This window comes from Gadus chalcogrammus, chromosome 2 (genome assembly GCF_026213295.1).
Source record: "Gadus chalcogrammus isolate NIFS_2021 chromosome 2, NIFS_Gcha_1.0, whole genome shotgun sequence".
Classification (NCBI taxonomy): domain Eukaryota; kingdom Metazoa; phylum Chordata; class Actinopteri; order Gadiformes; family Gadidae; genus Gadus; species Gadus chalcogrammus.
Genome location: NC_079413.1, coordinates 18,019,870 through 18,042,608, shown reverse-complemented (window position 1 = coordinate 18,042,608; position 22,739 = coordinate 18,019,870). Strand labels below are relative to the sequence as shown.

At 48.8% G+C, this 22,739-nt stretch overlaps 1 protein-coding gene across 1 annotated transcript in view; it reads right to left on the bottom strand.

Annotated features, from left to right (window-relative positions):
- The window catches only part of LOC130402176 (ubiquitin carboxyl-terminal hydrolase 43-like), a 56,846-nt gene that overhangs the window by 14,623 nt on the left and 19,484 nt on the right, over positions 1–22,739 (bottom strand). The window contains exons 3-10 of the mRNA XM_056606308.1: positions 20,820–20,929; positions 17,436–17,528; positions 14,368–14,503; positions 13,451–13,595; positions 7,555–7,705; positions 5,687–5,798; positions 2,633–2,745; positions 2,163–2,240 (exon numbers count right to left, since the gene is read on the bottom strand). Of these exons, the coding sequence (XP_056462283.1) occupies positions 2,163–2,240; positions 2,633–2,745; positions 5,687–5,798; positions 7,555–7,705; positions 13,451–13,595; positions 14,368–14,503; positions 17,436–17,528; positions 20,820–20,929 (938 nt within the window). The remainder of the gene's footprint in view (positions 1–2,162; positions 2,241–2,632; positions 2,746–5,686; positions 5,799–7,554; positions 7,706–13,450; positions 13,596–14,367; positions 14,504–17,435; positions 17,529–20,819; positions 20,930–22,739) is intronic.

The window sequence follows — 22,739 nt, the reverse complement described above, 5'->3', positions numbered from 1 at the left end:
AAAATGGATAACTACTGGCTGCATACATGTAAATGTGTGGCTATGTTAAGGATAGATAGATGGATAGATAGATAGATACTGTATTGGCCCCAATGGGGATCAATAAAGCCATCCAGGAGCTCAATACAATAAATACACACAATAACAATTGGCCTTAAAAGGTGACTGCACTATATACTAAAAAGGCTTAATAGAAGGTCCTGCAGTTATTGAGATTGTTGATGCAGTAGATGAATAATTGCAAAATATAAAATAAATAAGAAATGACAGTAAATAAAACGATAAAGTGCCCTACAAACTAAGTTGATCTGATGCTTGAAAACATACTTTCACTGCGCAGATTAGCCTACATCTTTCCAATTATTCAGCCAAAAAGATGGAAAATAAATAAACTAGGCTACAATAGGCTACTCACCCATTGCGTTTCGTGTCTTTGCTGCGGTTGATTGACAGGTGACTTCCTGATTTTATACTGCAGCGCGGCCGTCGCGCCGCCTCCTGTTGGTGCTAGGGGCGTGCTTTTGACGTGCGTAAAATACGCGACACTGCGCTGCGGCGCCGGTGTGTGGAGGCCTTAACGCGCTTGGTGTGTTCGCACCTTAAAGGCAAGCCCACACCGGACCGAAAATCGGTCGTCAGTAAGAAAATCGGCGCCAGTGACATCAGTCTATTTGCCGTGGTCGCTCAAATCGGCCACGTCGGCGTTCATTTCAGCCGATCTAACATGTGTAATCGCCCATTCGAGTCGGTCATTCTTTTACCATTTTGATTGGTGGAGGGCTAGCAGCTTGACTAGCTAATCAGTGAAGCCAGATTAGCGCCGCCTGTTGTTTTGGAAACATTACATCTCGCGCAAGCGCGGAACGTACAGCGTCGGCTGGAATCCCGTAGGTGTGTGGCGCTGTCATGCCAAATTTGTACCGGCTGCCAAATTTGTACCGGGCGCGTAATCCATACGTAATCCATTCCAAACCTGCCTGGCAACAGATGATCGCGTTGTCCGTTGCCTGGCAACGGACGATCGCGTCGAATGACGTGAAAGGTTCCCGAACATTCGCAAACCTTCAAGCTCGTTCATTCGCACTAGTCCGTTATCTGTATTGTGCTATTTCGTCCTTGACCTGCTTTAAACACTCAGTTTACTTGCTAAATTTGATTAAACAATTAAATACAATACAAATATAAAGTAAAAACAAGTGTTATCTAGCGATCAGTTTTCTGTATTATGTTATTTCGTCTTTGGCAACATGAGCGCGAATGTTTTTTGAAACCCGCTTTAAACACTCAGTTTACTGGCTAAATTTGATTAAACAATTCAATACAATACAAATATAAAGTAAAAACAAGTGTTATCTAGCCATCCGTTATCTGTATTATGTTATTTCGCCTTTGGCAACATGAGCGCGAATGTTTTTTTGAAACCTGCCCGGCAACGGACAACCCTTACGTAATCAGTTGTCCGTTGCCTGGCAACGGACAACTGTTGATGTGCCCGGTACAAATTTGGCAGCCGGTACAAATTTGGCATGACACCACCCATGTCGGTGTTCGAGTCAGCCAGATTAAATAGCCCGACTTCATATACCGACGAAATCGGGCAGTTGGTCCGGTGTGTGGTTGCCTTTACACCACGGTGCCAGGTCTGCTACTAGGTTCAGGTAGCCCTGCTCGTTGTTGTCGGTGATAAGACCCAGCACCGCAGTGTCATCAGCGAACCTGATGATGGAAGTTGAACTGCTGGAGGCTATGCAGTTATGCGTGTAGATGTGGTAGAGCAGTGGTAGAATGCACCACTGGGGGGTGCCCTTGTGGAGGATGGGTCCTGACATTACACCTCCCCCCACTCTGACCCCCTGGGGGCGGTAAGTGAGGAAGCTGAGCACCAAGTTGCATATTTGGGTGTTGATTCAAAACAACCTCAACTTCTGGATCAGGCTGGGGGGAATTATGGTATTGAATGCCGAGAGGGGGGAGAGAGAGGCTGGGGAGCAGGGTGGTTATTATATTTCCTTTAGGTATTTAGTGGAGGCTTTATCCCAGAGGAGTTAACAGCCACTGGTCAGTGGAGAGCATCAGAGTCCAGGGTTGGTCTTCATCAGTGGTATAATATATCATATCAGAATAATAGATCATTTAACAGTAGTAGTTAGGACATCACTGACCAGTCTTTGACTCGGGGCTCCCACTCGATGATCAGCTTGACATGGGGGGGGGCCCCCGACCCGCACTGCCTCAGAGCCCTGCAGGGAGCAAAGGTCAAGGGTTATCCAACAGGAGCAGGACTGTAAGGTCACCCACTGTTCACTGACAGTGGAGGCTGCTCCCTCTATAGGCGGATTGAGACACACTAAACCTGCACCGTGGGTCTCTAGCCTCTAGGGGTCACTGCTCTCATGGTGAAGAAAGAAGTTACAGAACGAAATGAGAGGCGAGAAAGGGACGGAGAGTGAGAGAGGAGAGTGAGAGAGGAGAGACAGAGAGGAGAGACAGAGAGGAGAGACAGATAGGAGAGACAGAGAGACGGAGAGAGGGAGAGATGATAGAGACGATACAGACAAACAGACAGACGGACAGAGGGGAGGGGGTAGAGGGGCGGTAGAGGGTTGGTAGACAGGGTTAGAGGGTTGCTTACCGCTCCACAGCGGGGTGGTAGAGGGGCCGGCCATCCTGCGGCGACAGGTAGCAGTAGGGTCCTGAGCTAGAGGCCCCACCCACGACGCGGACGTTGAACAACACTCTGGCGTTCTGTGGACACAAGCAGACGGCAACACAGTGAGGACAAATCTAACCAAAGACCTCAATATATATATTCTACCCCTGGGCAATTCGTCTACTTAACGCCTAACCCCGCCCCCCAATGGACATGTGAAATCATATTTATTTATTTAAAAAAGACACTTATATTTTATGCCTGCATATTTATATTTATTGTGCCTATTGCTGTTGTTCGTGTTTGTATTTTTGCACTGCTTTATTTTGCACTTTATTTTGCACTATGGGTAGTGAGCAGCACCCCAATTTCATTGTACAAGTTTGAACAATGACAATAAAGTCTGAATCTGAATATGCCTATGTGGTGGGCTGTACCAATAAAGAAGATCATCTTTTATGATGATGCATCGTAACTTAAAGTTCGAGATGAGTTAAGGTATAATTTTATAGACCATACATTAAAGTCGTACAATCCATGACTTCTCCGCTCAGCTTGTGGTACTCGATGCGTGTCATTAAACAACGCGCTGAATCTTAGACATTTGGTATACGAGTATTACAGGAAAATAAGAACCGTAAACGTGCTGTAAACCACGACCACACTTCCGGGCTCCACCACGGAGTGAACAACTCAGATTCAAGAAGCTCTGCAACAATCTCTACCTGATCAAAGCGACCTTTGACCTCTGGCCGGGGGGCAGGATAGTCTAGTGGGTAGGGGTCTAGTGGCCAGGAGAAAGGTCTTGGGTTTGATCCCCAATGTCTGCAGTCGGGGCAGATAGTAGAGTACAGAGGGCAGGTTGGATCACAGCCTCACCATGGGAGGGAATAGCTAGAGATCCATCTGGCTGGAGCGCTTCTCTCCTCAGAAAGCAATAAAGCTTCTCTTCACTTAGACCCTGTTCTAATGGACCATGGAGATGGGCGCAGACACACAGGAACACGCTTGGGTCCTCAGGAACAGGTCCTGCTGCGGTCTGTGTCTCTCAGAGAGGAGGACGTTTCTGTCCCCCAGGGAGCTGAGACTTTGGCTCACCTCCAAACCAAACCGACCACATCAGGCCTGGAGGCGTCAGAGTGCAGGGAGCTCACGCCTGATGGGGGTGTGGGTGACACGGGGGGGGAGCTAGCGGACGCCACGTGTTCCGCGCTTCTACTGCTCTGACACCTCCAACACCGTCTCGGACGCACGGCTCACAGAGACCTCAGGGGGAAGAGCTCACCTAGACCCTGCACAGCCTCCCCCTTAGCCCCCCCACACCCCCGTCATTACAAACTTATTTTATGTTGTACATACCGGCACTTAAAAACAGTTCTTAGCATTGTGTAGCATCTTACCCTAGCTATCTCTGTTGTATACAGGGAATGGTGATTGTTAGTGCTCGTCACTTGGTTCTATGAACATCCCTACTGTACCGACAGAGATACATTGTTGTTTCTCTTTCTTCTGACAAATTAAAAATACTTATTGTAAGTCCCTTTCGATAAAAGCATCTGCTAAACGCCCACAATTTAAATGTAAGACAAACAACGAGAGGGAAGGCGAAACTAGTTTCCCTCTCTGCCTGAGCGTAAGGTTACAGGCGTGACGTGTGAAGACCACCCAGACAGGGCTGTAAGACACAGAGGTCCACCGTCACCCCTGCTCGGTCGTGGAGGACCTCCTCCCACTGGCTCAGCCTGAACCAGCAGAGCCTAAACCTCACGGCCCACTGAGACCTCCACGAAGAGGCCTGGATAGAAACACAACTCTGATCTCCAAATTCAAATGAATGTCAAAGTGAGGGAGGTGTCAGGTTTCAAAGTGCAGAGGTTCAGTCAGGTTTCAGAGCGCTGTGCTTTGATTGGTGGACTGCAAATCCCGTCGTCTGACTGGTCAGTGTTTGGAAGACATGTCAACAAACATGAGGCCATGGGATAAACAGTCCATAATTAAAGGTATTACACCGCTTTGGTAAATACTTGATGCTGTAATTTTCGCAAAAATGATGGTGTGTGTGTGTCTATGTACAGTATGTAGTGTGTGTGTACAGCATGTAGTGTGTGTGTGTACATACAGTATGTAGAAACACACACACAGACACATACCCACTCTCACACAAACAGACAGACAGACAGCCAGACAGAGCAGATAAGGGATGTCAGATAGTCAGACGTCCTCCCAGACACACATACCGTCAGTCTGAGCGGTGTTCATCAGTTTCATTAAGCTGCCGTACCGCTGGCCGACCTCATCACTCAGGAGAGGACGACACAGTGGGCCACATGCCGTCTACCAATCACAGCCGGCTCGCCAACACAGGGAAGTCTCATGGCAATATATATGCAAATGTCTCACAATTAAACGTATCATTGTATATTGGCTAAGTGCATCGCGCGTTAAGCAGCACTTGTTAAGGACGGCTCGTTAAGCACTCATTAAGACCCAATGGGTTGAACCGGCCCTTTGTGGAAACAACGCTGCCCTCCAGCCGCTCATCATTCTCATGTTGTTGTTGTTACCATGACGATGGTTGGGCAAATAATTGGATGGGATGTTGTTGTTTTTAATTGAGACAACCGAGGAATCTGAAAGGCAGATTGCTTTATCTTTTTTAAGCTGAGGTCGATTGGCTGTGGTATTTTTCTGACTGTGAAAGGAGGCGTGTGATTGGCTGTGGTATTGTACTGACTGTGAGAGAAGGCGTGTGATTGGCTGTGGTGTTTCTCTGACCATGAGAGGAGGCGTGTGATTGGCTGTGTCTCTGAGTGTGAGAGAAGGCGTGTTATTGGTTGACGTGTTCCTCTGACTGTGAGAGAAGGTGTGAGATTGGCTGTGGTGTTTCTCTGACCGTGAGAGAAGGCGTGTGATTGGCTGTGTCTGAGTGTGAGCGAAGGCGTGTGATTGGCTGTGATATATCTGTGATTGTGAGAGAAGGCGTGTAATTGGCTGTGGTATTGATCTGACTGTGAGAGGAGGCCTGTGATTGGCTACCTGAGCCTGCGCTCCGTTGATCATCAGGTAATACAGCTTACTGAGGACACTCTGCTGCAGCTGGTCCCAGGAGATAGAGCGGTCCTCACGCATCAGGAAGGGAGGCCCGAACCTGGGGGTCGAGAGAGAGAGAGAGAGAGAGAGAGAGAGAGAGAGAGACGTCGACACAGGATCCTGCCACACACACTCCTCCACCTCCTCCTCCTGCTTACTGCGGTCACTACTCCTCCACCTCCTCCTCCTCCTTACTGCGGTCGTTACTCCTCCACCTCCTCCTCCTCCTTACTGCGGTCGTTACTCCCCAACCTCCTCCAACTCCTCCTTAGCACGGTCGCCACTGCTCCTCCTCCACCACCTCCTCCTTACTACTGTGGCAACTCCTCTGCCTCCTCCACCTCCTCCTTACTACGGTCGCCACTTCTCCACCTCCTCCACCTCCTCCTTACTTCTGTCGGGACTCCTCCAAACAGACCCTGAGAGGGGCCTCCTCTCCACAAGGGGGGCCCGGCGGCCTAGACGGTGGAGCGGGGCCCTAGTGACTGACCCAGGGCCCCCGAGAGGGGCCACCTCTCCACCAGGGGGCCAAGGTGGAGCAGGGCCCCGTCTAGATGGTGGAGCGGGGCCCTGCTGCCAGACCCAGGGCCCCCTCTCCATCCGTGCTAATTGAAGGCAGGATTGCTTTGGCCCTCAGCGGCTCCTGAGGGCCGATCTCATTATCTCTTCCTGTGAACATCTGCAGAGAGCAGAGAGCATGATGGGATTGAGGAGGGGGGGGCCTCGGGTTCAGAGTGAAGATCACATGACACGCCCGTTAACAGGCTCACACACTCATCTCTGGATTCTCCTCTGTGTGCACGTGTCAAAGATGCGTGTGTGAGAATATGTGCGCACACACATATTAATATTCTTCACACAAAGATGTAATGAAGCACACGCACACACACACACACACACACACACACACACACACACACACACACACACACACACACACACACACACACACACACACACACACACACACACACACATTGGAGACATTTCAATGCACAGCCCTTGGCCTGATGGCTAATATCATTCCCTGGTGTTGTGATTGTAGGAGGCTGACCTGATCTGTCTCAGGAGCACTAAAGGACTGGGCGGTGCTCAGAGACCTCGGGTTAATTAGTGGCGCTGTCTCTGTCGTGACATTTGTTCCTGTCCCCTCTTCTTGCGGCGTCGTTCACTATAGCGTCCGCAAACAAACTAATCCAGGTCCCCATTTCACGGACTTAGAGACCGAGGCACACTAAGAATTCTGAGCGAAGAATTCTTGGTGCATCTGAACCCTTCCAGTATAATGTCAGCATTACCTGGGTGTCTAAAAGCCACCATGGGTCCGATGTTTATATCGGACTGAGATTTGGAGTTCTCTCTGAGAGAAGGGCTCTTCTAGAACTTCAGGGTCACATGACTCCACTGGGGAGTTCCTACAGTGTTTATGTAGCCAGGTGGAATTACACTTCCTGGTGTTAAGAGTATCATTTTTTTCCTTGTTTTAATCGTTGCCATTTGTCTAACATGACTGTAACATTGTTATCTGCAATTTTATCACTTTGACTGAAATAATCCTCCAATTTAGAGAAACGACCAAGAGCCAGCCGCGGCACGGTGTGTTTGGACGTGTGGAGCTATGTCTGGGCTGTGAAAGTTTAGCTTTTCAGACTCTCTTATTGTATTACGCCACAGTGTGTGAGTGTGTCACTCTGTCTGAGCAGCTATTACCTGACGGTCAGAGTACCTGCTCATACCCCGATCTGGAGGTCCTTTACCTGACGGTCAGAGTACCTGGTAGTACCCGGTAGTACCCCGGTCTGGAGGTCCTTTACCTGACGTTCTGCGCGGCGTTGCAGACCAGCAGCAGGATGCGGGCGGGGCCGCCTTGGTTCAGGAACTCAGACGACAGCGTGCCCGACGGGGGTAACCTTTGACCTTCAGGACCAGAGGAGAAGGGCGAGGACGGCAGGCTGTGGTGGTACCCTGTTCACATACACAGACACACACACACACACACACACACACACACACACACACACACACACACACACACACACACACACACACACACACACACACACACACACACACACACACACACACACAGGGAGAGAGACACAGAGAGAGAACCAAGGAGACAGACAGAGAGAGATGGAGAAAATGTGACTATAACTATGACCACATTAATATAGAGAAACACATAAAGTTTGCAATTAGAATAAAATCCTAATTTTCGTGGGTTCTGACGAGAACCATGACAAGCTCAGACAGCCCTGAGTCTATTGTTAACACCGCCTGCCACGCCTGTGTGAGTGTGCATGTTTGTGTTTGTATGTATGTGTGTGTTTGTGTGTGTGTATGTGTGGGTGTATGTGTGTTTGTGAGGGAAACCCTTCAGCCATGTCTGCAGGTCACCTTGTGTTGTTCTCTGATTTATAAACTCAGACAGGCGAGCGGAGGCCTCTCATTGGCTATTAGGCTCCCAAGGATGCTATTAACTGCGCTTTTAATTTACAACCTGCTGCTGCCGGCCTCTGGACGGAGGCAGAGGTGTGAGAGACGAAGAGTTCTGCTCCGTGTGTGCGTGGGGTTATTTGTGGATGTGTGTGATGGTTTTTGTGTGTTTGAGTTGGTCAGTATGTGCTCATGCAGAGAGTTTGTGTGCGCTTGAGAGTGGCTGCGTGTGCTTGTCTGTGCGGGTATGTGGGAGAGTATGTGAGGCTGTGTGTGTGTGTGTGTGTGTGTGTGTGTTTGTGCGCGTATTTGTGTGTGTGAGGCTCTTTGTGTGTGTGTGTGTGTGTGCGGTTGCTGAGTGTAGGAGGTTTGGAAAACCTTGCAGCAAATTCCAGTCATTCTGCAGCATAGTGGCAAAATAGACACAAAGTAAACAAGTTGAAGCTCAGAACACACACACACACACACACACACACACACACACACACACACACACACACACACACACACACACACACACACACACACACACACACACACACACACACACACACACAGGATTAGATCTACAGGGTAAGGAGATCACATTAAGTCCTGACGTGCGGTGAACGGTTAATGGACTCCTTTCTTCTTCTACTGAATTCCCACAAAGCCAATAGGAAGGTCTCTGACTCTAACACTAATCTTAGACAAACAAAATGACATCCCATAATTAAACACCTCTGTCCCAACAGGACACACACCCTGCCCGGCAACAACCCCCCCCCCCCACCGCACCACAGCCCGCCCCCCCTTCACAAGATGGCTGTCAGACATGAGCTCAGACCTTGAACACCGACACACAGTAAACTGTTGCTGCAGAGGTGCTGTTTCTCTTTCTATTTGTGGAAATCTGTTTCCTCTCAACTAGAAGATGTAATCTAAAGCAGTGAACCTTGGGCAGTGAGCGTTAGGAGTTCATTATGCTGCTTGGCTCAGGCTTTGGGTTCACTCTGGCCCCAGATCAGATTCAGAACGTTCACACCTGGAGCGCTGCCTGCATCAGGAGACGCCAGGGAAACCATGGAGAGGACCCTCACATGGACAGGAGCAGACCTGAGAGGAGACCTCTCTCTGGTCATCGGGAACACAGGACAGGAGCAGACCTGAGGAGACCTCTCTCCTGTCCCAGTGATAACAGGACTAGAGGGTCCGCTGAGGAGGTCTGAGTCCTGAATGGTTTAGAAGGGCAGCAGGCCAGCCGCTCTGCAGACTAAGAATAACCCTGATAAACACCGGGCTGAACTCACGCTCTCCACTCTGCTTTAAGGAGTCGGAGAGAAACGTCTCACCCTGGATGAACAAAGAGGTCCGCTCTGCCTGAAGGCCAACGCAGGGCGTGAACCTGATGGGGACAACACAAACACTCTGACCTCCTCCGTCAGAACCTGAGCTAGACCAAGACCGGTCCACTTTGAAGGTCCTCCACACAGTCTGTAGATTCTAAGGACCTGAGCTAGACCAAGACCGGTCCACTATGAGTGTCCTTAACAGAGTCCGTAGATCTCTCTCATACTCTCTTCTCCTCTGGTTGATGGTTTAATGAAGCTTTTAAAACCGACTTCAGACGTGTTTTATTAGCAGTGGGTGTCTTGTTACTCGTGTGTATTTTACAACTGAGTGTATTTTTATCCCATTGGCCGTCTCTGTTCTTCACCGCGGTGTGTTGGTGTGATGGTGTGTTGGTGTGTTTGTGTGAAGGTGTGTTGGTGTGATGGTGTGTGTATGTGGGCTTTAGATTTAGCTGTTGTCATCGTTTCTGTTGAGAACTCAGTTTGAGGGAGGCTATATAAGTAAGCGTTTCTAAGAGAGAGGGATGTATAAAGTGGATATATGGACGGCTGTTACTATGCCAGGGAAGCCTACAGCCACACTGCGGACTGCAGGGTTAGAGGAGGGGGCGAGGAGGCTCTTCAGAGAGGAGATTCCTGGTAGATTCATCAGTTCTATTATGTGGTCTGCCAAACTGGAGGTAAAAGCTCTCAAGGAAGAAAGGGATGAGGATATAAACGGCTCATTCTAAGTTAAGGACAGCACAACCAATCGTGTTTTTTCCTTGGACACAACAGCAATTAAAACTAATTATGTAGATAAAATCAGCCAAGCCCGTTCCACTAGAAGCTGCACCTCGAACAGATCCACAGGTTCCCAACAAGCAACCACTACCACAACCCTGGAGTGCCTTGCTCAGGGGCATTACCCCGGCTGTTACCCTCAGCATGGCACCTGCGATCAGAGGAATACAAAGCGACCCCCCCCCCCCCCCCCCCCCCCCCCAGAACCCCCTTGGGGTTCACCTCCCAGCCACCCCTCCCTCAGACCTTTCCAACCCCATCCTGGCCGTTTATGGGTAATTGATTGGAGCCCGTCTGGATCACAGCCCTTTCAGGTTTGGTAATTACAGAAGCTACTTAGCGCTCGCTCCTCTCTCTCTAACGCGCCGTAAAGTCAGCCCACCATCCGGATTCTTCCTCGAGAGGAGCCGAGACATACAGATTATCTAAGGTAGCGATACGGAGCCATCACCGGCCCTCTACATGTAAACGCCATCGATTCCTGACAGAGGCGATGGCGCTCTGAGGGAATGACAAGCTCTCATTTGGCTGGAGACCAACGAATGAAGATCTCCAGATTCAACCATCGTTCCTGCTGCCCACAGAGATGCCTCTGTGCTTTTTTCTTCTGCTGAAGTTTTTAATGAGGTTCTTCGCAGGCAAATAACAAGATGTCAATGAAACAAATCACCTTTACATTTACAATCCTTCCCAGAAAGTACGGGCACAACTTATAAACAGAAGGTAAAATAGGTGTGCAGAAATGGAAAATCTGTCTGCAGCCAGCTCCCACTAAGCCCTCTATCCCTGCTGTTGTTGATATAGGTTGTTGATGTTCCACCAGCCAATGGGCTGCGGGCCAGGCGGTTTTGTCGGAAAAGCCCAGAAGACGTCCAGACAGAGGGACACAGCAGCCTCATGCCTCGGTCCTCATGGAGGGGCACTCAGACTCAGTAAGGGGATCCTGATGAAGATCAGGACAAGGATAACCGGCTCGGAGCTCGGAGCGGACTGCCAGCGCTAATGGGAGAAAAGTATTATTTATAGTTCCTCGGCCTTGAAGTCTGAGGCTGGATAGGAGGGGGGGGCGGGGGCAGGGAAGTGTTTATTGGTGAGCGTTTGCTTGGCAAAAGGTTCTGGATCTGGTGGAATGGCTCAACGATAACTTTATAAAGGAGTTCAAGTTAGAATTTATAGTCCATTTACTCCGTGCTTCTAGGAAGGTGTTTGAACGTGATGTCATCGTTTTATTATTATGGTTGGGGTTAATGATAACAGTCCACCAATGTCCTAGTCGGGAGCAGGTTCAGTCCGACCTCTTTTTTCAACCTATGCCCCATCTCATTCCCTCGCTCTTCTGAGCCGTTGCTGTCTCGTCTCTACTTCTTCTCAGAGAGAACCCCTCAATCCTCCAGGGCTCAGCAAACCTGAGGTTCGGTGTGACTGAAGGCATATATCGGGGCTTTGGGGGTCTGTCCCTGCAGCTGTGAGGCTCAGGTTCTCGCTTTACTGTGGAGTTTGCAGTTGCATAAAAATAATCCTGCTCATATCAGAAACACCTTTATTAATACACCGGGACACTAGATCTACCTTAACACAAGTTTATTATACAATACTATTCATGTTCTTATTGATTACAATCATTAAAGAAAACGGCAGACTAGGGACTGGGAATAAACCATCAAACTCTGGCTTTAAGTACACCATTAAACAGCCCCTACATAATATAACGTATTATAATATATTATTATACAGGAGGGTGAACAAACTCATTTATAAAGCTCTGTTTAACAACTAACCACTGGGCGCCATACACTTCCACACACACACACACACACACACACACACACACACACACACACACACACACACACACACACACACACACACACACACACACACACACCACACACACACACACACACACACACACACACACACACACACACACACACACACAGGAAATCAAACAACGCTCTCACAGCAGTAAGGACCCTTAGGAAATCTCAACAAATTGCCAGGAGAAGTCAACTAGCAACCCTCATTTTGAAAATGAGGGATGGACCTCCTGCCATCCTGATTATAGTGATCAGCCAGCTCTCAGCCTGCAAATTATACACTGTAATCCCGCTCTGGATCCCGCTCTGATGTAAAGGGGCGGAGCCTGAAAGGCGTAGATGACATCATTGTCGGCAACGCAGGTCAGGTCGTCCTCGACGAAGAACGACCTCTGAAACCCGGTGGAGTAGATCTCTAGGCTGTCTTTTGGACTGTTCTGTGTGTGTAATCTTCATGTGTGTGCGTATGTGTAAATGTATATATGTGGGTGTGATTATGTGTGTGTGTGTCTGTTTGTGTGTGTGTGTGTGTTTATATGTATGTGTGTTTATGTGTGTGTAATCCTTCTCTATCTGTGTTTTATTTGTGTGAGTGTTTACTTGTCGGTGTGTTTGTTGTATATATATGTGTGTGTGTGTGGGGGTATGTGTCTATGTGTGTGTAATCCTTCTGTGTGTTGTGTATGTGTAGGTTTGTTTATACGTGTGTGTGTGTATATGTGTGTTTGTATGTGTCTTGGTGATGGTTTTGCATCGTTTGGGTTCACAATAATCAAACAGTAAATACCAGTTACAATACTAGTAGCGTGGTGAGAGCTGTAGTAAAAAATGAGTTTCAACATGAATATAAAGCTTCATAGTTTAAGAAGAATACTATGATTTAGCCTTATTATGGTTAGATACATTCGTAGCATGATAAATACTACATCCAGTATAATCATGATTAGTAGAAGTAGCATTAGAATGTAAAGTAGCTGTAGTACTCGGATCATACATAGAAGTATTTGAAGTATGAGTATGATAAGTTGCAGAAGTAGCATTAGCGTAATAATAGTTGTATTGGTATGTTAAATAGCATTAGTACGATACTGTTTTAGTACTTGTTTAAACTCTACAGCTACGGTGCACATTGTGTCACAAATTGTGTTATGTCCATGTTGAATTACGCTCTGAAGGTGAGTGTGGATATCATTTTACGAGACACAGGTTAAAAAATTATTTTTGTATATCGTAAAATATTATTGTGTGTGTGTTCATATGTGTGTTGGTGTGTGTGTATTCATGTATGTGTGTGTGTGTGTTCATATGTGTGAGTTTTCATATGTGCGTGTGTGTTTGTTCACCTGAGATCCTTGCGGATCCCGCTCTGATGTAAAGGGGCGGAGCCTGAAAGGCGTAGATGACATCATTGTCGGCAACGCAGGTCAGGTCGTCCTCGTCGAAGAACGACCTCTGAAACCCGGTGGAGTAGATCTCTGTCAGGATGACCTGAGACACACACACACACACACGCACACACACACACACACACACACACACACACACACACACACACACACACACACACACACACACACACACACACACACACACACACACACACACACACACACACACACACACACACACACAAACGAGACATCAGTGTGGTGTAATGCAGAGTTCATCTCCAGGGTAAGGACTCCTCCTCTGATCCCTAACCTCTCCACTCCTCCTCAAAATCGCAGCACAGAAGCAGAAGACAAACATGAATCCTCCACCAGCTTTGAGCCCCCCCACCCTAAACATTCAGTAAGAGAGAAGGGAGGGAGTTAGGGGGGGAGAGAGAGAGAGAGAGAGAGAGAGAGAGAGAGAGAGAGAGAGAGAGAGAGAGAGAGAGAGACATAGTGCCCTATTTTAACAGTCTGAAACGCAAGAGTGAAGCGGCAAACGCAAGTAGCTTTGTGGGCGGTTCTATGTCGATGTTGCTATTATACCGGCGGATAAATGACTCTTGCGCCCGACGCAAATCTAAAAAGGGTTGCCCTGGGCCTGAAGTAGCCTAATTACCCGTAGGTGTGGGTTTGGGCGTAACGTGCCCTAAACCAATGAGAGTGCCATCTCCCATCCCCTTTAAGAGCCACAAGCGCATTTGAATCTGACGAGTTGATATTTTGACAGCACCTTTGCAGTCTCCAATGAGACGGATGCATGACCACATGAATTTTAAACTTCAAATGGCTCAGTTTATGGCCAAATAATATGTGGGTACCGTGGTTACCTGGTCGGGGGAGATGTGTCCCTCGTCAGCAACCATCCTCCGCAGGCCGGCCAGGGAGCCCTGCAGCGGCACAGAGAGCCCCACACGCAGGTACCGCTGGCCCCTCGTGCTGAACACCAGGGTGACGCACAGTGGCCTGGGGGGGGGGGGGGGGATACTGTAAGACTGCTGCTACACCTCCTCCTCCTCCACCTCCTCCTCCACCTCCACCTCCTCCTCCTCCTCCACCACCATCTCCACCTCAATCTCCTCCTCCATTCCCTCTCCCCTCAGCCCTGGTTTTATCCTCCCTCCCTGTCCTCTGTGTATCTGTGTTTGGTCTCTCCTCCAATATCTCTCCGACACTCCCTCCCTCTCTTTATCTCTCCCTCTAGCTTTCTCTTTCTCCCTCTCTTTCTCTCTCTCTCTCTCTTCCCTCTCCCAGTTTTTATCTATCGTTCTCCTCTTTTAACTCATCCACCTCTATTTCAGCCTCCCTCTCAGGCCCTCCATCTCTCCTCTCTACCCCCCCCATGTCTCTTCCCTCTCCCCCCCTCTCCTATGTGTCTCACCCCTCTCTGGTGCTCTCTCTCCTCTCACCCCTCTCCCCCACTCATCCTCTCTTTCGGACAGGAAGGGACACACAGAGAATCACATGCATAATTCAGATACATTTTAACATTAATAATAGATCATTAGGGTTCATAGTTTTATGTCCGCGAGTTGGTTTTCTATTTTTTAAAAGCAGGAAGACGGCTCTGAGAGGGGCCAGGTCGCCACGGTTACTGCTGACAACCTCACAGGTGCAGCCGCACAGACACTCTGGAGACGACCTGCCATCGACCTATCACAGCACAGAAGGTGAGACAGGTGACCTGCCATCGTCCTATCACAATGCAGAAGGTGAGACCGGTGACCTGCCATCAACCTATTACAACACAGAAGGTTAGACAAGTGACCTGCCATCGACCTTTCACATTACAGAAGGTGAGACAGGTGACCTGCCATCGACCTATCACAGTACAGAAGGGGAGGCAGGTGACCTGCCATCGACCCATCACAGTACAGAAGGTGAGACAGGTAACCTGCAATCAACCTATCACAGTACAGAAGGTGAGACAGTTGACCTGCCATCAACCTTTCACAGTACAGAAGGTCAGACAGGTGATCTGCCATCAACCTATCACATTACAGAAGGTAAGACATGTGACCGGCCATCGACCTATCACAATACAGACAGTGAGACAGGTGACCTGCCATTGACCTATCACAACACAGACAGTGAGACCTACGGTAGTCTAGACATTGAGGGGTAATGGTCATAGGTCACGCAGAAACACTGGGTTGATTTTGACGTTTATTGACAAAAACATCATGAATCATAATAAGAAAGAACTAAGACATGTCTTTGAAGCCTCAATGCTTTACAGTTTCAGTAGAGTACATTGCCACTGAAATCCCCAAGAGTAGAAGCAGCAGGAGCATTATGGTTTTAAGTAATTGAAGGAAGTGTGATGCATCGTCCGATACACTTCACTGACCACACAAATAATCAAAAACAGCCATTCCAGGAGTGTTTATGAGCAACTCTGTGAGCTTTACAACAGACTGTTAATGTTAATGTTGTAACGATTTTCCATTAAAAATGTCCTCCAAGCGGTGAACAGTGCAGACCGTAAACACAATGTAGATGTCTCCATAAACAGTGTTTAGTGTTTCGGTCGGTTCAGAGGAATCTGTGTGCGGTGGTTTACAAAATTTGGGTGTGACTTGTGTTATCATAATCCCATCTGTGTTTCTGCTTATTGCAGAGCGTATCCTCAGAGGTGTTTTCCTTCTCGCTGTATCTGACCGAGCACTTTTACGCTGGTGAGCAATTTGTTAGAACAAGCCGGCAAGATCTCCTGAATTAGAAGGGAGGCGCGTGAGTGCGGAGGAAGACATGACAGAACCCGCTGGTGGGGAACGGGACGGGAGGGGGGCTGGGGGGGGGGCTGGGGAGACCAGGGGGAAGGGAGTGTGAAAGCAGCATTCACCTACACCTTTATCGAGGTGTACGGGAAGTACGGGTCATTCCTCTCTTGTGTTCATGGGGAGCTTTGGGACGAGGTGACGAAGGAGAGGGTGTGGATGTTTTAACGGTGAAATTATAGACGGCAGAGTTCTAGAGAGAGAGGGGTGTAGTGGGAGGGAGAGAGGGGAGGGAGAGAGGAGGAGATAGAGAACAGGAGAAATGGGGAGGTAGGAAAAGGGGAGGGAGAGGATTGCAACGAGTTAAGGAGAGACACAGATAAAGATATAGGGAGAGAGGGAGAAGTGAGGAGGAGAGACGATGAAAGATAGCAGGGGGGAGGGAGGAAGCAGAAGAGAGAGAGAGAGAGAGAGAGAGAGAGAGAGAGAGAGAGAGAGAGAGAGAGAGAGAGAGAGAGAGTGAGTAGAGAGCGAAGGGGAACGGTTCTGGTGTCTATTATTACCGGCCATCCCTGACTGACTCTGGACAAACTGTCAGAACGTCCAGCCGTTCCTCACAGGAAGTGGGCTCAGCGCAGCGTGAAGCAGCTCTACCTCCGCCTCCTCAAGGGCATCTCCCCGTGTCGCAGGAGGTGGAATTACTTCACGTGAGAACGGCCTTTGTCTGCTCTTACCCGCTGTCTCTCACGCTGTCTCACACCTTCTCTCACACCCTGGCTGCCCTGGTTCTGTGTGTTAATTCTGTGTCGGGATGCTTGGTCGACTGAGCCAGTGTTCATCAGTCAGCACATTCAATGCTGAACCATAAAAAGTCGATTAGGATGAACAAAGTCCAGCCGATTCACATCGAGCACTGTACCTGATGATTAGTGAATACGAGCAGCTTGTAGCCCATATAGGCAACCGATGCCTATACCAAGTAATAAAACAAAATGAAAGAAAGAAAAGAAAGAAAAATGAAACTGGATTGAACGTATGTGATCTGAATGAAGCTGAATGAACCCTAACCCAGTGAACAGCGCCGCATTAATCTGAACCCCCGGAGCTGAATTAACCCTGACCCCAGTGAACAGCACTGCATGTACCTGAACCCCCTGAGGTCCAGGTGAGTGACTCACCTGGTGTGGCGGAGGGGGATGGGCAGCGAGATGCAGAGGAAGGGGTCGAAGGTGTTGCTTTGCTTCAGACAGTGGGGGCAGGTCAGAGACGACCTGGGGGGGAGATAAACAGAACCCAGACGTTAGCCCAGCCACACAATGTGCTCATTTGTGGTTCATCTGTTAGCAGTTAGCATCAGCACAGGCAGTCCTGGGCTGATGCTAACCGCTAACAGGTGAACCGTGGTAATGTTAGCCTGGAGGGGTCGTCAGGTCAAATGGTTAGCCGTAGCCTGGCCAGGTGTGACTCGCTTTCCCGCCTATTCCGATCCCCCACCCTAACCCCTTACCCCTAACCTCTGACCCCTAAACTCTGACCCCATTGGTCTACGTGTTTGAGACCAGCGGCCACACCCTCCACCCCCCTCTCCTGTGGGGCTGGAGGAGGACAGGGAGCAGGTGGAGGAGCCGCCGTCAGGACAGACAGACAGACGCTGCAATAACAGAGCGGTGTTGCATCGGCCGAGAGAGCCGTGATCAGCTCAGACGAGGAGCGGTGAGTGATGAGAGAGAGAGAGAGAGAGAGAGAGAGAGAGAGAGAGAGAGAAAGAGAGAGAGAGAGAGAGAGAGAAGAGAGAGAGAGAGAGAGAGAGAGAGAGAGAGAGAGAGAGAGAGAGAGAGAGAGAGATGCTATGGAGGTTGATGATAAGTTATAGTTGATTCTACCACTAGGAGCTACGAACAGGGGAAAGAAAAGACAGTCCCAGCAGTTTCCAGCCTGTTGCGTCAGTGTTAGCTTAGCGGCGCTGCTGTTGTTAATGACTCGGGGCTGATGCCTTCAACAGGGTTTCCCATGGGGCGACGAAAGGGTCGTACGCAACTGCCTAGGGGATCCATGTGTCGGCTCGTCTTTGTGATGGCTTGTCTTCTTATACGTTGTGTAGTGCAGCGTTGTATACTCAGATGACGATCATGTAAGGCTGGATTCTATCTTGTCTTCTGTCTCGCTGCTTGCTTGAAATTCTTTCGGGCTAAACATCTCTCTCTCTCTCTCTCTCTCTCTCTCTCTCTCTCTCTCTCTCTCTCTCCTTCTCTCGACGAGGGGTGTCATTGGTGGAGATTGGGGGGCCGGCCTTGCCGTTACCATAGTAACGTCAGAACCATCAGCCCTCCTTTCTTCTCCTGGTTTCCTCTCGGACCGTTCTGCTCTCTCTCCTTTCAGCCGTGATTACTCTGTGATTGATTTCCCTCTGACCCACTTTATTCATTGTTTAACTTCACCGTCTGAACAACATCCCGTGGGATACAAGGAGAATCAAACCACAGAGACGGGCGCCGGAAATGTGTTTATTAATTAATTAATTGGGAGTTTTATTAAACTATTGATATTATTAAAATTATGTTGTTTAATGTTCTTTTCATGCGGTCAGACCCATGTAGTCGTTTTTTTCGAAGGCTGTGAAGAGTTTGTTTGGCAGATTGAGGTGGAAATGGTCAGCATGTCAACGCGGAAACATCAGTGTACATCAGTAAAGCTGTGGACCGGGAAAGTTCAGTCAAAGTCATCGTTCCTCCTGGTAAAGTTCCCTCTGTATTTTCCGTGATTCCCAGTCAAAGGCATCGTCCACACACACACACACACACACACACACACACACACACACACACACACACACACACACACACACACACACACACACACACACACACACACACACACACACACACACACACACACACACACACACACAGGGTGACGCGGCAGAATCATATCCCAGCTGGAGGGAGTTACGGCGTTCCTGACGTCTCTACGCTGTCAGCAGCAGGGTGACAGTATTCCATGTAATTAGCCGGGAGGCACAGAGGGATTGGATCAGCGGGTAATAAGCAGAGAGACGCCAACTTCAGCGTCGCAAGGTGAAATTTTGCATCTGGTCGGGCACTTGATTACATTATTAATGTGCATGAGTTTGGACCGCCGTGAATGTTGAGAGAGCCCACTCCTCTTCTCTCAGAAGACGACGCTCCAAAAAGCTTAATCAGTCAGGAGTTCTGTGTTCTCCTCTGTGTTTCCACGATGGGATCATTAAAGTTGATGGACAACCGATCTAATTCAAGATAGGAAACACGTTGTCTCTGCAGAACCACAGAATGTACTGTCGCCTGAGATACCGCGGCTCCACCACTACAAACACCAGAACTCCAGGGCTCATGTGATGACGGATGGACGCGATCACTGGGTTTTAAGAGGCCTGGGCCCCCATACACCCGATCCACTTCACTGGGCTCGCAGAACCAGGAAATGGAGAGATATGAAGATAAACCGCCCGGCTCCTCAATAAAGAACCTCCGCCACAAAGGAAGCCAGCGTTATTATTAGTATGATTTATGCCTCTGTTATTCCCCGTCGTGTGGTTGGGCAATACGAACACACAGAACTTCACAGCCGGGTGAGAGGATGGGAGTCGCGCCTTCTTGTTGTTGTGAAAAGACTGAAAGGAAAGAGAGGGAAACGTAGGACGGCCACCACATATTTAATCACTGTGAGAGCCAACTGTACCGTTAGTGTTCAGTAAACAGACTGATGGATACTTTACCGCCTGCTCAGTCCTACCTCAGGCTCTGAACAACTGCGTAGGAAATGTTCCTCACCAGGAGTCACTGTTAGTGAACCCACACACACACACACACACACCACACACACACACACACACACACACACACACACACACACACACACACACACACACACACACACACACACACACACACACACAGATGCATACACACACACACACACACACACACACACACACACACACACACACACACACACACACACACACACACACACACACACACACACACACACACACACACACACACACACACACACACACACACAAACAGAGAGAGAGAGAGAGACACACACACACACACACACACACACACACACACACACACACACACACACACACACACACACACACACACACACACACACACACACACACACACACACACACACACACACACACACAAACAGAGAGAGACACTCACACATACACACACACAGGATCTATTTTGGGCCAGTCTTCTCCGGAGCGTTGGAGAGGTAAACACAGCGACCGGTGGACTGCCAGAGCAGCCCTCCACTAGGCCTCCTGCTGGGCAGATACGTCTCCACCACTAATCACGTCTCTCCTTGTCGGTCCAATCACCACACTGCTTTGTCACAACCCCGCATTACAGGAGTGATCGTCCTCCGAGTGGAGAACATCACGTGGAACATTGAGGGCTCAGCTTTGTAGTTTAACGGCTGAGTGAAACCTCCTCCAGATGGATCTTTTCCCATCAGCGCGTGTTCCACACCCAGTGTATTTCGGACGTGTGTGTGAGACTGACTTGTACTGGGCCTGGAAGTGGTCCTGGACGAAGCTGTGGCTCTCCCCGGGCGGGACACACTGTGGCTGGGTCGGGTCGGCAGGCGGGTCGGCCTCAGGTCCACCAGGGCCCTGCAGCGGCATCAGAACAAGATCCAAATCAATTCATGGAAAGAAAGAAGTGGAGTGTTTTAGGTTCTACTCTGTAACGGAGGTAGAGTGTTTTAAGTTCTACTCCTTGGCCGTTGCGTCTATTTGGAAAACATAACATGGACTCAAAAATTAAAGTCCTGTTTCAAAATTGTCCTAAACTAAAATACTGAATCCTTGATATTATTTTATTTATATCCTATCTAGGTCTTAGTTCTCAGTGCATTACCTCAATAGTGTTTTGCGGCAGTTAAAGTATACATCAGTGCTATAAATACGGTATAGAATATCAAAAGCTCACAGAAAGCACAGCGGATAGAGGATGTGTGCTTTGTGTAATCCTCCCTGGTGCTGCTCACAGATGGCAGATCTTCTGTCTTTGCTGAGTTTACTTTAGCGAGTCACAAAGGATGACTTTATCATATATTTATTAAATGAATAAGTTGCTTTGGGAACAAAAAAATATTTCGATAGAAACACACTATCTGGAACATGAAATCACTGCTGATATAAAGTTATCATGAGGGCAGGTAGAGACAGAAAGAAGCTAATCAATCATATTTTTATATTCTATAGATAGTTGAGATCAGTGAGATAAGAACAGGAAGATTAGATAATCCAGATCAAGAAACTCATAGATGAGATGAGACAACGAAAAATTGCTGCACTCAGATCATTAAGAGAACATAAAAGGATGTATGCGCCTCTCTCTCTAGCCCTCTCTGTCTGTCTGTCTCTCTGATGCTTCGCACAAATCAGGCAGATGGAAGATGACAGACAGACACACCGACAGACCGACAGACAAACACAAACACACGGTCAGACGGAACGGCAGGATGCAAAACAAAACACACATGACGATATGTTGCAATAGTGAAGTCGGATCATTCGCAAAGAATGGAATAAAATATATGACATCAAATGATTCAGAGAATTATTTGATTAAATTCATCTAGTGGCTTTAAAATCTAAAACACAGTGCTCGTGGTGCCCAGACCTCCCATGTCTCCTCCTGAGTTCACTTTGTAACAGGTCAGGTTGTCAGGTTGTTCATTTTGATGCTGAAAACTGAAGAATGTGAAACATTTGGGAAAAGTGAGACAGACACAAAACAGATACAGAGGAAAAGGTACAAAGGGAGGAACAGAGAAAGAGAGAGAGAGAGAGAGAGAGAGAGAGAGAGAGAGAGAGAGAGAGAGAGAGAGAGAGAGAGAGAGAGAGAGAGAATGTGTTATTTACTCTCGATGCACACATTCCAGGGCCGCCAGGGGTCTGGTTCTGAGCTCAGGGTCTGGGGACGGGTCTGTAACACCAGCCCCCCCTCCCACGGCAACCCCCCCCCCCCCCCTCTCCAGCTCCCCGTCTGCGTGTCTCCGGGTCCTTCACCGCGCTGAGGGGGTGGACGATAAGCCCGTCCACAGCGTGTCGGTCGCTGACGTCTCTCACCTCCCTCCGTGTCACGGTTTGTTCCGGTACATTCCAGCCCTATCTCCAGGTCCAGATAAGGAGGCAACGTTCAGCGGCCCCAGGATCCGGGCCCCTGGTTCTTATCAGCTCGCTGCGCTGAGCGCCTCACCCTCAGACCCGTTACCGTAATGATTTGATTGTGGTTATCCAGATGTTCGTAATGTGAAGAGTTCCTCCCAGAGAGCGAAGGTCTGCTGGGAGGAGACGCTGGAGCGCTGGTTTGCAGCCAGCGTTTATTAATGTCAGGTCATTCTGAAGAGCAGAAAACACTGAGCGGAACATAAGCTGCTGTCTCTTGACACCAGAAAGAATTCTTCGGGTGAGA